The sequence below is a fragment of the Octopus bimaculoides genome, chromosome Z (assembly GCF_046866305.1).
Source record: "Octopus bimaculoides isolate indiv1 chromosome Z, ASM4686630v1, whole genome shotgun sequence".
Classification (NCBI taxonomy): domain Eukaryota; kingdom Metazoa; phylum Mollusca; class Cephalopoda; order Octopoda; family Octopodidae; genus Octopus; species Octopus bimaculoides.
The window spans coordinates 51,737,007-51,759,618 of record NC_142944.1 but is presented as its reverse complement, the minus strand read 5'-3'; the positions used below and the strand labels follow the sequence as shown (position 1 = coordinate 51,759,618).

General features: G+C 36.9%; 1 protein-coding gene across 1 annotated transcript in view; it reads right to left on the bottom strand.

The window, feature by feature from the left end:
• The window catches only part of LOC106871266 (coiled-coil domain-containing protein 42 homolog), a 56,073-nt gene that overhangs the window by 14,018 nt on the left and 19,443 nt on the right, over positions 1–22,612 (bottom strand). The window contains exons 4-6 of the mRNA XM_014917630.3: positions 11,851–11,936; positions 6,699–6,870; positions 399–473 (exon numbers count right to left, since the gene is read on the bottom strand). Of these exons, the coding sequence (XP_014773116.1) occupies positions 399–473; positions 6,699–6,870; positions 11,851–11,936 (333 nt within the window). The remainder of the gene's footprint in view (positions 1–398; positions 474–6,698; positions 6,871–11,850; positions 11,937–22,612) is intronic.

The following is a 22,612-nucleotide window of genomic DNA, read 5'->3' as shown; positions in this document are numbered from 1 at the left end:
GAAATCCAGCCTCTCACACCTACCTTAGAATGTCATTTGAAAAATAAAAAACCACATCAATGGAATGTTATAGCTACGAGATAATGCATGATCTATTCAAAACAATGTGAATTAATTAGCATTACATTTGACAGAATGGTCTGAATGCTAAAGAGCTAATCTTGCTGTAGACAGTAGTTCTGGTGCCTGTGGAATAATAAAATCTACCGTTTCCAAGTTACATGATCATTATCAAGAGGAAGGACATCTAACTATGAAAATTTTGGAAAAGAAAGAAAAAACAGCAAGAAAGACAATGACGGGATTCTCAAATCAATGACAACAGGGACAAACAGATGTACAAAAATAACACTAATAGTGATGACGATACTTTGGAGAAATAAAATTGAAGAACTCACTTCAGTGACACTATGAATCTTTATTTTAATAGCTTCAATTAAGTCTTGATGTTTTCTTTCAGTCTCAAGTAAATCCTGAAAAAAAAAACACATACATATATATATATATATATATGTACAAAACACACACACACACACTACATATACATATATCATCATCATCATTTAATGTCCATCTTCCATGCTGGCCTATATATATATATATATATATATATATATATATATATATATGAGTAATGTAAAATGGAGACAAATGCACAAGATGTTGTTTAAATCATTTATGTCACCATATCACTGACATATGTTTCAATTGATACATTAACATTAATCCGAGAGGAAGAATAATGTGGAATAATGTATCAATCTCATCAGGGAGAATATTATAAACAGTGCTCATTAATAAGCTATTTTTACAGATGTAAGAAACAATTCTCCCTATATATATATATATATATATATATATATATATATATATATATATATATATATATGTATATATATATATATATATGTATATATATATGTGCGTGTGTGTGTATATGTATATATATATATATATATATATATATACACACACACACATATATCTATCTATTTATATATATATATACATACATACATATATATATACATATATATGCACACACACATACATATATATATGTATGTATGTATGTGTGTGTGTATGTGTATATATATATATATATATATATATATATATATAGATAGATAGATAGATAGATAGATAGATAGATAGATAGATAGACAAACATAGATATATATACATGCATACATACATACATACATACATACATACATGCATACATACATATTTTAAGCTGAAAAGCCCATCGTTACCAGGCAATTTTTACAATAGAATATCTTACATAAATTTTTATCTAATGTCAGAGTATGTCTTCCCCAAAAGATAAGCCTCTTGATCAGGATAGATTTGTGCAATTTTTCGACAAAAAGTTTTGTTGAGGATTTCTTCCTTTTAAAATTGTTTACATGTCTGTTCAACTGTTTCACATGACTTTATTCATTAAAACTTCAGAAATTCTTACAATTTTTTTGTTGTAAAGCTTTGCTTTTGTTTGTTTAATAAAAATTCCTTCTCCTAATGATTTTGCTTTTATTTTGTGATAGACAGCTATCATGCACAAAATGCCAGCTTCCAAATCCTGTTTTCTGATAAGGTAAAATCAATTAAATTTTAAACCTCAGTAACATTTTTCTGCAATTTTTCTGGAATAAATAGATAACAAAATTGGATTTAATGTGGAAAATTATTTCAATATACCAAATTTGGAAATTTTGATGTAATTTTAAAATCTCACAATATGTGACAGCAACAGGGAAGACCCTACAAAAGTAGGGAGACAGACAATTATAGAACATCTACACACACACACATTTACAAACGTACACACAGGTAATTACAAATTTAAAATGTAAAGTAGACATGTATGTATGTACATATGTATATATATATATATATATATATGCATGTGTGTGTGTGTGTCTGTGTGAGTGTTTCTTTGCGATGGACAGCAGAAAAGCCACTGATCCCTCTTTCCTTAAAGCTACGTATTCCTCACACACACCTGTGTGTGTGTGTGTGTGTGTTGTATCTATGTATTTACAAAAGTATGTATGCAGCATCGCATGTATATGACAGCTGTATTAATGTTACTATTCCATTGCCACCGACGTTCTCACCTTCACTGATGTAAGTCATCCTCACTCTGTTACTATCTTTCCCTCACACTAATACTTTTTGCAACCTTCTCATTTTATCATATAATTCACCCAATGTCCCTGGGAGGTACATTATATATTTTTATTGAAATCCAATTAGCCTATTATCAAACTGGATATTAATGTAACATATTGTGCAGGTGGCACATAAAAGACACCATTTCGAGCGTGGCCGTTTTCGTGCGGGTGACACGTAAAAGCACCCACTACACTCTCTGAGTGGTTGGCATTAGGAAGGGCATCCAGCTGTAGAAACTCTGCCAAATTAGATTGGAGCCTGGTGTTGCCATCCGGTTTCACCAGTCCTCAGTCAAATCGTCCAACCCATGCTAGCATGGAAAGCGGACGTTAAACGATGATGATATATGCAAAGTTTCATGAATTTTGGTTTGCTGCTTTAGGCACTAAGATGGTAACAGACAGACAGACAAAAATTCCCATCCATCCATCCATTCATCCATCCATCCATCCAACCATCCATCCATATATACATACATACATACATACATACATACATACATACATACATATATTCAGCAACAGTAGAAGTTACATGCGAATAATTATATATACATATATATATATATATATGGAGAGGAGGGGGTATGCATTCAATCATTTTACAAGCACAAAGTTAGCACCAATGGTTTCATAATGCTGATAAATATCTATGTGTGTATGTATGTATGTATGTATATATATATATATATATATATATATATATATGAATGTGTGAATGTGTAAATATATATATATATATATATAATATAGATTTAATCAAAAGATTATATGTGGTACTTAAAATGTTTGAGGCACCAGAATTTGGTAGGGTAAAAACCAAAAACAAACTCAAGAGATTTGGTGAATAAAATTTGAAGAAAAGCAACAAGAATTCATTAGGTTATAGCAGTACGTACGTTTCGTACAAACTTCATTTATTTATGTAGTGAGAACACTACATAAGATGTGCAATGAAAATATACTCCTCAGCTGCATAATGGAAGTTCATTTTAGAAAGTCATTTTGTAGATGTGTGCAAATACAAGAGTAGGAGATGAAGAAAATACCAGTCAAGATGGTATTTTCTTCATCTCCTACTCTTATATTTGCACACATCTACAAAATGACTTTCTAAAATGAACTTCCATTATGCAGCTGAGGAGTACATTTTCATTGCACATCGTATGTGGTGTTCTCACTACATAAATAAATGAAGTTTGTACGAAACGTACGTACTGCTATAACCTAATGAATTTTTGTTGCTTTTCTTCAAATATATATATATGTATGTATGTATGTATGTATGTATGTATGTATGTATGTATGTATGTATGTATGTATGTATGCATGTATGTATGTATGTATGTCAGAACCTCTTGGTTCTGTGGTAACATGGAATCCAGTACAACTGTCAGATGTTCAGGCCATTGGCAACTAAATTGGTGAGCAATCCTACCAAGTCTACTTGACACGGAGAGTAGTCTCTATTAGATAACCTACAGGATGAAAAATAAAACCTGTCAAAGGACAAATGGACTCAGTATAGCCAAAGGCCATACGGCAGCTGAGAGTTAGAGATCCCTTGTCTTTGTTTAGATACATCATCATCATCATCATCATCATTATCATCCTTTAATGTCCATCTTCCATGCTGGCATGGGTTGGATGGTTTGACCAGAGCTAGCAAGCCAGAGAGCTGCAGCATGTTCCAGTCTGATTTAATTTGGTTTCTATAGCTGGATGCTCTTCATAACATCAGGAGAAAAATATTCCAAAATAGCACCCACTTCACTGCAAAGCTGGAGATCTTGCTGTTTCTTGTTTCTGGACTATTTGGTTTTGTAGAGCTTCATCACTCATTAACAAGATGAGGTTGCCATTTACCTCGAAAATTACTTCCATCTGATGTGCAAAGTTAAGCCACTGTGCATACCATCATGGTTTCAACTGTTGCCCAATGACCAATTTGTACAGGTGGAAATGTAGGTCTTCATGCAAAATACGCCTTACCAATCGATTACCAATGCCAAGTGGAATGACTCTGAGCAGAGTGATTCGTACTCTGTATCAAAGCTTTCTGATGCATTCTACATTTTCCGGGGTCTGTACTGTTTGTGGCACCCCCACCTGTCTCCTATTCATTAGTGTACCTCGTGTATGAAGCGCATTCACCCAATGTAAAATTGTGTTATGGGTGGGAACAGCCTGATTTTGATGAATGTTGAAGTGGCACTGAAACTCATGCTGTATGTATGTATGTTTGTATGAATGTGAATGTGTGTATATGTATGTGTATGTATGTATGTAAGTATGTGAGTATGTATGTATGTATTTAAGCGAGCTGTGCGAAAGTGCACGGCTCGTATAGTGAATGGGGAAAGCTTAATCTGCAATGTTTGTGGTCGTGTGTGCTTGTCAAGAGCAGGGCTCATTAGTCACCAACAGAGCCGTAAATGCAAAATGTAAGTTGGTACTGGAGCGCAGAATGTTCCTGAAGGTCGGCAATGGTCTTCCTTGGTCACGAGTGGACAGCCATCATCATGTATGTATGTATGTGAGGATGTATGAGTGAGTATTTATGTATGTATTCTCATGCATTACACATCTAGACATGTTCATATATATTTAAATGATAAATGTTTTATAAACTTTTACAGTTCCAGTGATGGTATGGATCTGTAGTCTTTGAATCAGCTTTCTCTTTTTTGGTTTTGAGAACCCTAATTTCTCAAGGTTGATTTTTAGGCAGTGTGTTACATATCCCACAGCCCCAATAATTACAGGTATAAACCTGAACTTGTAATCTGGATAGAGTAACTGCAGATTTCTCAATAGTTCAGCATAGGTGTTCTCTTTTTCACTGATCTTCAGCTTTATGCTAACACCCGTCGGGCAGCAAATTTCCACAACTGTGCACAGTTTCTCTTCTCTATCCCAAATCATTATATCAGATCTGTTGTGTTTACATGTTATTGAAGTCTTCACTGGAACATTCCACCAGTATTCCTTTTCAGTGTGGCTTCTACCATATTATGAGTTCTTATTTCTTTGTCCTTGGGGTTATCCTTCTGATAGATTTCATTATAGAGTGTCCTAGCTACAGCATCATGTATGTATATATGTTATGTATGTATGTATGTATGTACGTATGTATGTATGTATGTATGCATGCATGCATGTATGTGTGTGTGTATGTATGTATGCATGCATGTATGTGAGGCAAATCAAAAATTAAAACAAAAGAACAAAAGTCAAAAGGGTGTACACAGTGAATGTCTTAGATTGAGGCTCAGTTTAAGAGGGAAAAACGAAGAGGCAGGGGTGACGTTTCAAGCATGGCTCTTCATCAGAAAGAGGAAAAAGGGAAGTTCTGGAGAGAAGGGAAAGAATACTCCGAGAAAAGCAAGCAAGTATGTTGTTACATGGCTGAAAAGACTGGAAGTAGAGAGATGTAGAGAAAGTGGGTTTTGAAGGCAGGAGAGTGCAAAAATTGCCAGTGTGTGTGTGAGCATGCATGTGTGTATGTGAGTGTGTGTGTGTACGAGCACATGCGTGCATGTGTGTGTGTGAGTGTGTAGTAGTAGTAGTATTATCTGTGTGTGTGTTTCTTTGTGTTTATGTGTAAAGGAGTAGTGTTGACAGGTTAGTAGCAGTAGTTAGATTTGGTGGTGTGTGTGTGTGTGTGTGTGTGTGTAAGTTTAATTGTGTCAATAAAATAGCACTAATCCAATGTAGTAGAATAGAGGGAAGCTTGCCATATTTCTTCCCGGCTCCTTGTGTAGGTGAGAATCCAAATCCCACTGTAAGCCAACGCACTGCTCTGATGCAAGCATTCCTCCTTCTATTCCATCAGGATCAGAGACTCTGTAAAGGATCACAAACAAGAGGCTGAGATTCTCATGGCCAGGACATATTTCATCATAAGTCTGTTTGGTCAGCACTGACCAGCAGCTATAATGGAATTGAAGGTTCATGATACCTGTGGAGTACCACCCTTCTTCCATTACAATTATTTTCTGTAGTCTTAGGATCTGGAACTCAAAGAAGAAGCTTACACGCAGATGGAATTCAATGGTTGTTTATTTTAGTTCTCATTCATGTGACTCATTCCCAGTGACCATCTTTATGGCATCATGTGGTTCGTTATTTCTTCACTCATGTGTACCTCTGGAGATAACTGGTGAAGTTAGAGCAGGATAAGAATCCATTGTGAGCTGCCAACTTGCAGTGTTTCTCAGCGTAAGCAAGAAGGAAGAGAGAGAGTGAATGCCTTAATATTCCTGCTTAAATAGTTGTTGCCGACAAGAGTCTCGCTGCGGTCTCGCGCATGGCAAATGGTTGTAGGCAAGATCTCGCTCTTGTCTCGGACATGGTAATAGCTGCCGGCGAGATCTCATACAAAATCACGCTGGCTTCTTGTGTCACACTACACAACCAAACAACAACAGCATCAACAACTCCGCTATAAACCTGCAATAAATAGTTTTCTTTCTTTAAAATGTCTTATAGCAAAATTCAATAAAAAGAACTATATCTTACAGTATATGTTGAAATTAAGGTATCATATCTTGCAATAATATCTCTGATCTCATGGAATTCATCACAAGAATTTAAGATCTTTTGCATGAATAAGCAAAATTTGTGATAAAGTTTCTGCCTCTTTTTCAGTTGGTTATTTACAATGATCAGATTCCGTAAATCATCTTGAAATCTTAAAAAGAGAAATGGGAATAAATAAAATAAGTAATATAAATATAGCAAAAAAAAATACAACAATGAAAAGGCAAAATGGTTTTGAAAATGGTGGCAGTGTGAGTGGTGGTGGAGTGTCTAACACATCAAGTCAGTCATAAGCCTACAGGGTCATTAGACAAGATCTTAGCCAGTTTCCATGATGTATAACAGAACGAGAGTACAGTATTCCTGCTTGCTGTTATTGTTAATCATTTCACTGGTCTGCATTTGGGAATATTTTATTTTTATTTTTATTCATGGATATGATCTCACATATTCCTGAGTTGCTGATTTCAGATGTCTAAACCATTTTGCTCTATCACATAAGGGTTTTCAATAAAATATAAATTAATGATTATAAAAATTTTGCATTTTTGATATAAATTATTACTTTATTAAACGAAGCAAATAACCATGGAAAAGCATATTTTGTTAGTTTCAAGAACACGAAATGACTCATGTTCATTATGAAATGAATCACGAATCATCAACATCAAATCAAATGAATGTAAGAAAAATGTGTTCCAAATGGTTAGCCTACATATTGATTCAAAGGAAGGAGGACCGCCTTGAATTCCACTTGTGCTGTGCATCCGGACCATTATGTTTCAATGACCAGCAGTAATCTGCCATCATGCTGACATTCCATTTGCCCTGGTATTGAGTTTCCATGGTGAAAATATACTGATGGAATCTTTCTCCTTGTTCCTCACTGTAGTCCTCACATTTCTTCTTGGGAAAATAGTCAAAATGTGAGTGCTAAAAGTGCATCTTGACACTCATTCTTGACACAAGTTTTTGGAAACTTGATATCGGGTCTTGGATCATTTTTTCATATTCTGGGGAATGGATATTTCCCAAGAAGTTTTGGACAATCTGCTTGAAGGAAAATCAGGCATTCACCTTGACACCTGCTAATGCTTCCTCAAAATGTTTGCCTTCACTTATCTGAAGAAACTTTGACTCCAGGTACTTGAAAGCAGCTCCATTCTGGTTCAGAGCCTTCACAAAATTTTTCATAAGCCCTAATTTGACGTGGAAGATTGCAGCAAAATTTTCTTGGGGGTCACCTAGTGGCACAGCTTTCACATTGTAATTTTCAGGTAAGAAGCTGGTTCTTGGTGACCAGTCTTTTTGTTCATAGTGCTGGCTGTCTGCCCAACCATCTCAAAGACAAAGGAAACAGAGACATTTGGCATATCCCCTTGAAGACCTTCTAGGACAGCAATAACTTTTAAATTACTACAAATGAGAAAACTGTGATTATGGTACTTGACGGCAGTTATTAGTGACTTCATATTTTCATAAGTTTCTAACATTTGGACACTGTGGCCAATTGGTATAGATGCAGCTGTGTTGCCATTGTAGAGAAGAACAGCCTTTAAACTTCTGCTAGAAGAATCAACGAAGCACCTCCATTCATCTGCTTTGTATGACATCTCCATGTGTTCAATAAGGCCAGAAATATTTGAACATAAAACTGAAGAATCCCGTTTCTCAAAGAACTGAGTGAATTTTGCTTCACGATGATGATACCAAGTGAATGTTGTTCCAGCAGCTAGAAGCCTGTGTTCTTTCAGTTGAGAGTCAAGTAACTATGCACTTTCTTTTGGATGGTAAAGGTCTCTCACCAAGTCACTGATCTCAACTTGGTTGAAAAGTTTGGGATTGTCATTTGTTGGTGGTTCATAGTCTACTTCCATCTCATTAGTATCACTAGTATTAAACTCTGATGAAATTCCCCATGTCTCACAGGTGGCACAGGTACAGGAATATCATGAGTGTGGAACAGGCCTTATTGCTGACAGAATATTTGAGCATATTATGTAATCCTTAGTCTTCTTGTTGAATCCAGCTACTTTAGTCATACAGAAATAGCAGTCATCATGGTGGTTCATCTGCTCCTGCTATACCATTGTTACTCCAAAGGGCATACATTTCAGTTTTCCAATGAACCACATTTGGAGTTTACTAATGCAACTCTTGCAAGGTTTGTGAGGTGCAAATGGCTTGCCCTGGTCTCCCAGTTTTCAGCCAAAATAAGCTAAATAGCAGCGCTTCAACAAAGGAGCAATATTACTCCAGGAATCTGAAGGGGTGAATTGCCCACAGACTTAGCAAAATGTCTGGTAAACTTATGCGGCCTCTAGACACATTCACAATCTGAAAATAAAGAAAAATACATTAGATTTAATATTTAAGTCAATATATGGTAAACATTTTCTTGATAATATACTTTATACAGAGAGAGAGAAAAGTAATGTTTCTGTATAACTTGAGAATCTGATGTGATAGAGATGAATAAAAAAAAAACCCATAAATTACTATTTATCATATATATTTCAAAAAAGATACCATACAGTCAATAAAAAATCATGCAGACCAGTGTTTTCAGAAGTATTGGTTAAGAAATTTGCTTGTTAACCAAGTGGTTACAGGTTCAGCCACACTGCATGGCATTTTGGACAAAACCAAAGCCTTATGAGTGGAGTTGGCAGATGGAAACTGAAAGAAGCCTGTTATGTATGTATATGCATATATATATAATTATATGTATGTGTACATGTATGTATATATAAGTATATACACACAGGGTTGGACAAAAGTCACCTGACAGTAAATCAAAATTCCATAAATACTTAATATTCAATTTTATTTATTCATTCCAATTATGAATGTTTAATAATTGGATGCCGTGAGTTAAAAATCACCATTTTTTTTTCAACATTTGTCTATTTATTAGCAAAGTCTCATATGAAATAATTTTTGTTTTAATCTTGAAATTAAATGGGTTTTGATTTATTTCAGGTGACTTTGGCCAACTCTGTATATTAAAGGATAAAATTAATGCCTGGTCATTGAGTGACCAATAGTTTTGCATCTACAAAGGCTGTAACTTTGTGGATGATTCATCAGGTTCTAGTTCAAAGACAAATCTAATTGACATATTCTTTCAATGTGTCCTTCAACTAAGCATCCACGAACTCAGACATCCCAAATTAAAGAAGGATTTACAACCAAAAGCCCTACCATACATCTCCACCCCCCCTCTTAACAATGAAGCCTTCGACACCATCCTTCAAAACATTCCCCTGCTAAAAAAGGACCACAGAATGAACTTAATCCTCCAAACACACACCATTATAAAAAGCAAGAGACAACCCAAATCTATGAAAAATCAGTAAAAAAATGCAGAAGACCCAACAGTGGGATATGTGTCAATTTAATTGAGGGATCAGAGTTCTCCTTCAAACAGGGACAACGTTTCACAGTGAAAAGCAACGTCACATGTGCTTCGGAGAACCTGATATATGCACTAACCTGCTCTGGGTGTCAAGAGCAATACATAGGCCAAACAAAAAACAGTCTACGTAAAAGGATGGCTCTGTACAGATTCCAGATCAAAATTCCCCAAAACAGGAAAATTGCATTCAGCCAACACATTGACATTTGCACCAATAACAAAAATCCAAGCTTCAGAATTTTTCCCTCTACCAATTCAGTAAAGAGACTCTCTTTATTACAAAATACAGACCCCTTTTGAACACATCTACAACAAACGACATATCCACCACGGCCTTAGAATGACACAAACACACACGCAAATATTAAAAATGATACATTCAAGAGATTCCCAAGAATTCATTAAAAAACAGTCCCAATCACTCCTATAATCCATAACGAGCCACTTTTAGGTCACTTGACCATTTAACATCATACCACCTACATTCCTTCTTATTCTCCCTTCTCTTTCTCCTTCTTCTTCTTCTTCCTCTCCACCACCTCTTTCCTAACTTTACCACTATTCCTGTTTAGAATAACATGGACACAAAACATTCAAAAGAGATGTCTCAAGAATTCAATCACTACTACCATCCACAAGTCGCTTTCAGGGCACTTGACCATTTAACATCCTACTACTATCATGGCATTCCTGCATTCTTCTTCTCCCCCTCCTCCTTCTCCTTCTTCTTCTTCTTTTTCTTCTTCCCTGCCAAGAATTCACAATGACCTCGAACCCACAAGAGTAAACAAGAGAGACAGAGACAGGCAGAAACAAGGAAAATGCCCCTTGTATTTTGAATATTCTTTTAAAAAACTTTTCTTTTAATTTTTCCAAAACTTAATTCTTTCCCATACTTACAGTTGAAAAAGTCTCAATGACTGAAACCGGTACTGAAATGTTTTTATAAAATTATTTTAGCATTTTCTACCTTGACTTTTTTTTCCATACAGAAAGCACTCAATCCACTCTGTGGAGTGGTTGGTGTTAGGAAAGGCATCCAGTCATAAAAAACCCTTCCAAAACAGACACTGTAGCCTGGTGTAGTCTTCTGCTTGGCCAGCTTCTGCTGAGCCATCAATCCATGCCAGCATGGAAGGAGGATTTTAAATGATGATGATATATATATATATATTTATATATATATCATCATCATCGTTTAACGTCCGCTTTCCATGCTAGCATGGGTTGGACGATTTGACTGAGGACTGGTGAAACCGGATGGCAACACCAGGCTCCAATCTAATTTGGCAGAGTTTCTACAGCTGGATGCCCTTCCCAACGCCATATATATATATATATATATATAAATATATATATATATATATATATATATATATATATATATATATATATACACATATGTACATACATACATACTTATACACACAATGGACTTCTTTCAATTTCTGTCTACCAAATCCACACTGTTGAGGACACCATGGAATTCACATGACTACAAGCCCTGGGGTAGATGGTGAATCAGCTTCATGCTAGATGAGGGCGTTACTATGAAAGAGATAGGGTAGGGCAGATTCCTGCGGAGCAATCTACATAGTTACTCAAAAATACACACACACACATGTGCGCGCATACACAACGGGCTATTTTCAGTTTCTGTCTACTAAATTCACCCAAAAGGCCCAACAGCAGCTGTTGCGTTAGTATGCTTACTTTGCTATCTCTCTCATTTTGCTTCTCTTCAGTTCACGTTGGTCATTTGCTTTTTTTATTGCTCGAATTCTCTTGGAATCATTTTCCTGTAATAAAATAGGACAGATGAAAAAGATATAAGACAAACAGAAAAAGTGAAAGATAATGATGGGGGGGGGGGGGAGACTTGGATCAGCAGGAAGGAAAGGAGGGAGGAGTGGGGAAAGGTGGAGAAAACGAAATACATATCTTTGAACAATAAATCTGAACACAATCACTATCATCATGTGTGTGTGTGTGTGTGTGTGTGTGTGTGTGTGTGTGTGTGCAAGTGAGATGTGGGCATTATGAAGAGGGAAGAACATCAATTGGCTACAACATAAATAGCCATGGAAAGACCCATGTTGTTATCATCATCATTGTTTAAGGTCCGCTTTCCATGCTAGCATGGGTTGGACGATTTGACTGAGGACTGGTGAACCAGATGGCTGCACCAGGCTCCAATCCGATTTGGCAGAGTTTCTACAGCTGGATGCCCTTCCTAATGGTACTGGCAATGGCCATGCTCAAAAAGGTATTTTTTATGTGCCACCTGCACGGGAGCCAGTCCAGCGGCACTGGCAATGACCTCACTCGAATGATTTTATAATGTGCCACCAGCACAAGTGCTAGAAGGCAACGCTAGTAACAATTACGCTCTAATGGTGCTATTTACGGACCACTAGCACGGAAGCCAGACAGCTGCTCTAGCAATGAACACGCTCGGACAGGGCTGTTAGTGCTCCACTGGTGCGGTGCCAGTCATCGAGTATGGTTCAATTACGATTTCACTTGCCCAATAGGAATATCACTGCAAGAGCAGATCCAAAATGAAGTAATTCAAAAACAGAGCAGAGCAAATGACATGATCACTGAATACTGATTGTGGTCAGAGAAGGTCACAGCCAAGAAAGAATTAGAAGCACATTGTGACCTGTAGTGTATAACAACATTTGATAATCTGGTTGATACAGAGATACATTGATATATATATATATATATATCTGTGTGCAAGAGAGAGGACTGCCTTGGTTTTGCCATGCGATGTGTATAGATGAGGATAGTTGCGTAAAGAAGTACTGAGCTCTAATTGAGGAGGGAATCTGTAGTAGGGGTAGACCTAGGAAGACATGAGCACTAGTGTAGCTAGAGTCTGTGCCACCTAGGGCGGCCCTTCTGTTTGTCGCCTCCAGACTCCACAAAAAACACATATTGCCTACAGCAGACCCAAAAGTGCCACCCCTTTTTCAGATGCTGGACCTGGCTGAGGAAATGACAACGACTGGAAGTTAGGGTGATTTACTGTGCTTGAGAAGACACATCAAGCTAAGTAGAATTGTGATCATCTATACATTCAGGCATGTCCTTTACAGGTCCCAATGCCATGTAAAATGCACTCATTCTGGTACAGCAAAGATGCACTTGTGCTAGTGAGTGTAAAAAGCACCAAGTACACTTTGTAAAGTGGTTGGCATTAGGAAGGGTACCCAGCTGCAGAAACCATGTCACAACAGACAATTAGAGTTTGAACAGCTCCCCAACTGGCCAGCAACAGTCAAACCATCCAACCCATGCATAAAAAATGGACATTAAATGATGATGATCACACACACATACATATAAAGAAATATCTCTAAATAAATCTGAGTGATGTTTCTGTCTGTTACATTTTTATGTTCGTTAACTCCTCCTAGACTGTTAATGCAAAGACAACGAAACTCAAACCAGCAACTCCCCTAATCCCAGTGGATGTCCTAAGGGGGTCTATTTTTTTAAAGGCCGCATAAGTGAGGCCCCACTGACCACCCTGTTTTACTGCATTTTAAACTAAATACATGGCACTGGTGACCAAATCGGAGCAGTGACAAGGAATTTCATACCATGAACCCTCAGGGAGTATCGTAAGGAGGTTCAATTTCTGAAGGGCCACTTAAATGGGGCCCCACTGATCTCCCTATTTTTACTGCATTTAAATCGCTCCTATGCTTATTGATTAAACTATGATCAGCATCAGTTCTTAGTACATTTGCAGAAATAGGTTTGGGGATTCTAAATACCTTCACGTACATTCAAATCGAGATAAAGATTTATAACAGGTATGTTTCAAGTGTGTCAGTGTGGATATTTATATTTTGTAGTTTATGAAACTTATGTCTAGGTGGAAAACTAATCTTCCTGTTCCGGTTACAGTATCCCCCTAAAGATTTGTAACAAAAGATAGAATGAGATTGAGATGAAATGGATCCTATTCATTTAATCTCAATCTCATTTTTAATATTTTTTTCAGAAATGGTGAAATGATGGAAAAATTATGATAGTTGTGATAGTCTTACATTTCACTTGCTTAGAACGAATGGAGGTTCAAGTCTAAAGATATGAAGGGAATTAATTACTACAGAGAGTTTGGAAGTACATATAACTCTGTGGAAGTGTTGCAAATTTTCATCGTCAGAATAAAATGAAAAGAAAAAAAAACATGGAAAATGGATCCTGAAGGCCTCAAAAGTGCCCTCCGTAGGAGCCAGCTTGAATGCTGCCCAAAGGGTGGCTTCAATGCTAGTATATATATATATATATATATATATATATATATATATATATATATATATATGATATATATGTGCCAGGAAGGCGATGCTGGTAACAATCACGCTCAAATAGCACCATTCAAGTGTGATTGTTACCAGTGTCGCCTTCCTGGCACTTGTGCCAGTGACATGTGAAAAGACATTCGAGTGAGATTGTTGCCAGTGCTGCTGGACTTGCTCTTGTGCAGGTGGCACATAAAATACACCATTTTGAGCGTGGCCGTTTGCCAGTCCCACATGACTGGCTTTCGTGCCGGTGGCACATAAAAGCACCCATTACACTCTCGGAGTGGTTGGTATTAGGAAGGGCATCCAGTTGTAGAAACTGTGCCAGATCAGATTGGAGCCTGGTGCAGCCATCTGGTTTGCCAGTCCTCAGTCAAATCGTCCAACCCATGCTAGCATGGAAAGTGGATGTTAAATGATGATGATGATGATGATGATGATATATATATATATATATATATATATATATATATATATATATATTGTTGTGCTTGGGGATGGTCATATTGCCAGTTTAGCCAATAAAAACACACGCACTGTATATTTGGTGTTAATTTGCTTCAGCTTTATATTACATTAATCTTAATCTTATTTCGGCCAGAGTTCTTTCATCACACTTCTGTGACCTCATCAGTGGTCCTTTGTTTCCTTCTTTTTTATGTGTGTCTCACCTTGCTAACTATCAGCCATTTTGTATTTTGTATTCCTATTGTATGTGTCTACGCATGCGGTCCTTCAATGTGTCTGTGTCTTTTGTAAGTGCACGTGTGTATGGGGAGTGTCTGTATCACCTATATTCTCTGTTAATACGTGTTCGTTTGTATTTGTTTTTATTTATTTATTTGTTCATGTGTGTGTTTTTTTTTGTTTTTTTTGTGTGTTTAATTAAATTTTGTTAACGTATGTAGTATTTAATTCCATTTGTTTATCTATGTATTGTATTATACTTTGTTCATATTATTATTGGTTTATGGGTAACATGTTGTCACATGCTGTGGTTTGTGGTTTGTTAGTGGTGTGTGTTAGTGTTCCATTCTAGTTTCCTATTCAGGCTAGGTTTCTCTTCTATTATGTGTGTAGCTTCAGTAATTTGTCTAAGTGCTGCATCACTGCTATGTGTAGATAAGATTTTAATTTCTATGTTGTTGATTGAGCCTCTATGTTCTTGCTCAGCGTGCTGGTACAGAACTGATGAGATCTTCCCTTCCTTAAGTTCCCTCCAATGTTCGTTTGCCCGCTCCCCTATGCTCCTTGCTGTTTCGCCTACATATGTCATTGTCTTATTTCTGCATCGTCCCTCTGTACATCTTATACTATAGACCACATTTCTGGTTTTGCAGTTCGTTTGTGGGCTAAATCTACATACGATACAGTTCCTATCAGTGCAGGGGGTTCTACTGAAAGGGTATGTTCTACTGATAAGGGATTTAATAGGGTTGCCTGGCCTTTCAACAACCTTAATTCTTAGCTTAAGTTTGTCTAGGATCAGGGTATACAAAGGACCTATGAAGAAGTTTGAAACAATCAAACGCAACAATAGGAATGGGATTTGCCCACTCTATAGGAGCAAATCATGGAACACCATAGAAAGGACTAAGAAGAAAATAGGGAAGGCAAGCTCATGGTATGATAGCCACAAGTACCAGAGCGTCATGTTCGTCGACACCACCCCTAGAGGCGAACTGGTGTACCGCTTTAGAAGGGCCCTAGACAAACTTAAGCTAAGAATTAAGGTTGTTGAAAGGCCAGGCAACCCTATTAAATCCCTTATCAGTAGAACATACCCTTTCAGTAGAACCCCCTGCACTGATAGGAACTGTATCGTATGTAGATTTAGCCCACAAACGAACTGCAAAACCAGAAATGTGGTCTATAGTATAAGATGTACAGAGGGACGATGCAGAAATAAGACAATGACATATGTAGGCGAAACAGCAAGGAGCATAGGGGAGCGGGCAAACGAACATTGGAGGGAACTTAAGGAAGGGAAGAACTCATCAGTTCTGTACCAGCACGCTGAGCAAGAACATAGAGGCTCAATCAACAACATAGAAATTAAAATCTTATCTACACATAGCAGTGATGCAGCACTTAGACAAATTACTGAAGCTACACACATAATAGAAGAGAAACCTAGCCTGAATAGGAAACTAGAATGGAACACTAACACACACCACTAACAAACCACAAACCACAGCATGTGACAACATGTTACCCATAAACCAATAATAATATGAACAAAGTATAATACAATACATAGATAAACAAATGGAATTAAATACTACATATGTTAACAAAATTTAATTAAACACACAAAAAAAACAAAAAAAAAACACACACATGAACAAATAAATAAATAAAAACAAATACAAACGAACACGTATTAACAGAGAATATAGGTGATACAGACACTCCCCATACACACATGCACTTACAAAAGACACAGACACATTGAAGGACACGCATGCGTAGGCACATACAATAGGAATACAAAATACAAAATGGCTGATAGTTAGCAAGGTGAGACACACATAAGAAAGAAGGAAACAAAGGACCACTGATGAGGTCACAGAAGTGTGACGAAAGAACTCTGGCCGAAATAAGATTAAGATTAATGTAATATAAAGCTGAAGCAAATTAACACCAAATATACAGTGCGTGTGTTTTTATTGGCTAAACTGGCAAGTACAACAACATCTGTTTCAACACACGATTTCACATCAAAAATCTTGCAAAACAAATATATATATATATGTATATATATATATATATATATATATATATATATATATATATATATATATATATCAATGTAACAAAAGAGAAGATTGGAAAAATTTTTGGTATCACTTATAAATAATCCTTTTTACTATAGGTACAAGGCCTGAAATTTTAAGGGAGGGTTTAAGTTGATTACATTGACTCCAGTGTATAACTGGTACTTATTTAATAGAGACCCGAAAGGATGGAAGAAAAAGACGACCTCGGTGGCTAGAACATAAAGGCGGATGAAATGCTGCTAAGCGTTTTATTCAGAGTGCTAATGATTCTGCCAGGTCGCTTCTTATAACACCAAAAAATTTTCCAATCTCTTGTTTTGATATATAATTACTCTGCAGAAGGAATAAGGATTCAAGAAGAGTAAAGTAAAAAAGAAAAGAGCCAGAGCAGCAAGCAGGTTTCTTGCTGAAGAGGAGCTGTATGACTTCTCATATTTTAAAAATGGTGGAGCAAGAAATTGGTGATGAGGTACTAAGGTGGGTAGGAATGAGTGGCATAGGGATGGCAGAAATGAGTGAAAGGACTTGGGGATGTCTAGTATGGGACAGCAGAATAGACGATGATACAGTAAACTGGAGACATGCTTTTGTCCATGGGGGCTTTTTATCTGGATCCCAATTGGAGGACAAAAGCCCCCACCCCACCCACAAAAGCCCCCTAGGACAAAATTTTCCCCGGATAAAAGTCCCACAGTTCTCAGACATACTTTTTTTGAGGAAAAAAAATTGCTTCTAAATAAATGACCAATAATTTGGGAATAAATAAATTTGACATTGATTGCACTGTGATTTTGTGATCACTCTCTTATAATAAGGCTACATTTTATACTCTTTGTGTCCAGTAACGGTCAACACACTGATATGCAGTGTTCTTTATTATTAGAGAGAGAAAAAAAACTATGACAAGTAAAGCTGTGCAGCAAAACCAGATGAGAAAATAAATTTTAGGAAATAGGTCAGCATGACATAGTTTTCTAAACTTTTTTTTTTGTTGATGACATAATACATTTTCACATTCAGTTTGATTTTCTTCATCACACACACACACACACACGTACACAAAAGTGTGTGTTTGTTTATGTGTATGCTTGTTATGTACGTATATACTTGATTGCTTCTGTTATGTAGGCTTTATGCTTCTACACATTTCTTGAAGTATGTTCTGTTATTCTATTCTATTTATCTATTTTCGATTGAATATATTTTGTTTACTTAGAAAGTTTGGAAAATAATTTTTTTTTTTCACCCGCAATTTCCCTTTTTGTTTGTCTGAAATTATATTAAAAAAAAAAATTAAGATTTGGTTGTTATTTCTAGCATGTGGAGAGACCTAACTTCATGTGCTGGTTGAAAAATCATCTAAAAAAGATTCTGTTGTCGATACATTTGACTAAAAATTACTCAAAGCAGTGCCGTAGCATGACCACAGTCATTGCAACAAGTAAAAAGAAAAAAAAATATATATATATCACAGAAGTAGTTTTGATCAGGCTTAAAAAAAAAATTCTGGGTTCCATACAGCTATTTAAAAATTCTTCAAGGTGGTGCCCCAGCATGAGCGGCTGCTGTCTAATAACTGCAAGAAGTAAAAAATAATAAAAATTCTGGGGTTGATACGTTCAACTAAAAATTCTTCAAGGCGATGCCCCAGCATGGCCACAGCCTAATGACTGAAACAAGTGGAAAATGAAAAGAAAAAAAAAATTACCGAAAAATTTAACCATGGGGCATTTGTCCACTTTCACACTTTAATTATGGAGCTTTTGTCCAAAGGGCTCTCGTCTGGAGGCGTTTGTCGGGGGGGGGGGGGTATCTGGAATCTAGGTAAAAAAGTTACAAGTAAAAAATGCATGGAAAAAATGTCACAGGGCTTTTGTCCGGGGGGGGGGGGTCAAAGGGGGTTTTGCCCTGGGGTGGGGGTAGGGGGCCGGATCCCATAAAGCAATTGTGACTTTTTTTCCATGTAACTTTATTACCGGCCACCATAAAATGGATTGTGACTTTTTTCCTGTGTTTCTTTTTTTTCCCTAGCCAAAATTGTGACTTTATTACCGGTCACCTTTGTCCAGACCCCATTTAACATGATAACAATAAATAGTTCAGGATGACCTCTATGAAAAATTTCTCATACAAGACAAAAAGCCACAGGAAAAAAGAAAACCACAGAATATACATGCAATGCCACCATACTATGTAAGGTGTTTTCAGTTTGGACATGTCAAGTATTTGTCAATAAATGACTGATTAAAATTTCTTTTCATTTTCATATTTTGCTTAAAATTTGAATAAAAGGTTGTTGTTTTTTTACATATATATAACACCAATAAATATAAATTGTGTACAAGTTTATACTGTCAAATAATAACTGCACATTATTTACATTATTTACATTTGACGGATATTTGTCCTCATCTTGATTGTTGTTAACACAACGTTTCGGCTGATATACCCTCCAGCCTTCATCAGGTGTCAAATTTTACAAAATGTGATCGAAGATTACGAGTTGAAAAACATGATCTTTCAAAAGAAAGATTGTCATTAAGTCTAATTACAAATTAAATAGTAAGAGCAAAGCATATAAACTTTCAAGTTCTCAGCAAAGGGAAAATAGAACTGAGAAAACAGATTTTGTCATATATATATCTATATCTCATCTTCATCGTCGTCGTTTAACGTCCGCTTTCCATGCTGGTATGGGTTGGACAGTTTGACTGAGGACTAGCGAGCCAGAAGGCTGCAGCAGGCTCCAATCTGATCTGGCAGAGTTTCTACAGCTGGATGCCCTTCCTAACGCCAACCACTTCGAGAGTGTAGTGGGTGCTTTTACGTGCCACCAGCACGAAGGCCAGTCAGGTGGTACTGGCAACCACCATGCTCAAAATGGTGCTTTTTACGTGCCACCAGCATGGGAGCCAATCTGTGGCCCTGGTAATGATCACACTCAGATGTGCTTTTAATGTTCCACTGGCCCAAGCGATTTTGATTTCGATTTATATATATATATATATATTGTTGTATTTCAGGATGGTCATTTTTTTGCCAAATAAACACACACACTATATATTGTCTTCTTCACTCATTTATTACTGTTCTTATTTTATTATTTTAACGTTACCAGTGTCACCTTACTGGCACTTGTGCTGGTGGCACGTGAAAAAACATTCGAGCAAGGTCGTTGCCAGTGCTGATGGACTGGCTCCTGTGCAGGTGGCACGTAAAAAACACCATTTTGAGTGTGGCCGTTGCCATTACCGCCTGACTGGCCTTCATGTCAGTGGCACGTAAAAGCATCCACTACACTCTCTGAGTGGTTGGCGTTAGGAAGGGCATCCAGCTGTAGAAACTTTGCCAAATCAGATTGGAGCCTGGCGTAGCCATCTGGTTCGTCAGTCCTCAGTCAAACCGTCCAGCTCATGCTAGCATGGAAAGCGGACATTAAACGATGATGATGATGATGATGAACTCATGTCCATTGTCTGGAAATCTTCTGTTACACATCTGTGACCTCTTCAGCAACACTTTTCGTTTCCGTGTGTGTTCTTGCTCCACTTACGCCATTCTGTTCTTCTAAGATGCGTATCATAATGTGTGCATGTGTTTGTGCCCTTGTGTGTGTGTGTGTGTGCGTGTGTGTGTGTGTGTGTGTGTGTGTGTGTGTGTGTGTGTGTGTGTGTGTGTGTGTGTGTGTGTTATTGTTTTTAGCTGCAGTGTTACATTTATCACAGGCATGTGATGTCGCTGAAAAGGTCACAGATGTGTGGCGAAAGATCTCTGGACAATGGACATGAGTTAAAATGATAAAATAAGAACAGTAATAAATGAGTGAAGAAAAAATATATAGAGTGTGTGTAAATAAAATGACCATCCTGAAATACAACAATATCTATGTCAACCAACGATTGCATATCAGGAATTCTGCAAAACGAATTGATAAACATACACACACACACACACACATATCTGTAATATAATATGTGACAATTATTCGGTTGCCATAATAAAACTCTGAGTTTCAGATGTCGGGGTGGAAAACTACTCCGGCATCTCTTCAGTTATCAATAACTGAAGAGATGCCAGAGCAGTTTTCCACCTCAACATCCGAAACTCGGAGTTTTATTATGGCAACCAAGTAATTATCACATATTATATTACAGATAAATTCCTCTATTTACATAATATCGAGGTCGCTTTCTTTCTTTTGTTGCCTTACCATTACTATTAATATATATATAGTGCAGGGGGTTCTACTGAAAGGGTATGTTCTACTGATAAGGGATTTAATAGGGTTGCCTGGCCTTTCAACAACCTTAATTCTTAGCTTAAGTTTGTCTAGGATCAGGGTATACAAAGGACCTATGAAGAAGTTTGAAACAATCAAACGCAACAATAGGAATGGGATTTGCCCACTCTATAGGAGCAAATCATGGAACACCATAGAAAGGACTAAGAAGAAAATAGGGAAGGCAAGCTCATGGTATGATAGCCACAAGTACCAGAGCGTCATGTTCGTCGACACCACCCCTAGAGGCGAACTGGTGTACCGCTTTAGAAGGGCCCTAGACAAACTTAAGCTAAGAATTAAGGTTGTTGAAAGGCCAGGCAACCCTATTAAATCCCTTATCAGTAGAACATACCCTTTCAGTAGAACCCCCTGCACTGATAGGAACTGTATCGTATGTAGATTTAGCCCACAAACGAACTGCAAAACCAGAAATGTGGTCTATAGTATAAGATGTACAGAGGGACGATGCAGAAATAAGACAATGACATATGTAGGCGAAACAGCAAGGAGCATAGGGGAGCGGGCAAACGAACATTGGAGGGAACTTAAGGAAGGGAAGAACTCATCAGTTCTGTACCAGCATGCTGAGCAAGAACATAGAGGCTCAATCAACAACATAGAAATTAAAATCTTATCTACACATAGCAGTGATGCAGCACTTAGACAAATTACTGAAGCTACACACATAATAGAAGAGAAACCTAGCCTGAATAGGAAACTAGAATGGAACACTAACACACACCACTAACAAACCACAAACCACAGCATGTGACAACATGTTACCCATAAACCAATAATAATATGAACAAAGTATAATACAATACATAGATAAACAAATGGAATTAAATACTACATATGTTAACAAAATTTAATTAAACACACAAAAAAAACAAAAAAAAAACACACACATGAACAAATAAATAAATAAAAACAAATACAAACGAACACGTATTAACAGAGAATATAGGTGATACAGACACTCCCCATACACACATGCACTTACAAAAGACACAGACACATTGAAGGACACGCATGCGTAGGCACATACAATAGGAATACAAAATACAAAATGGCTGATAGTTAGCAAG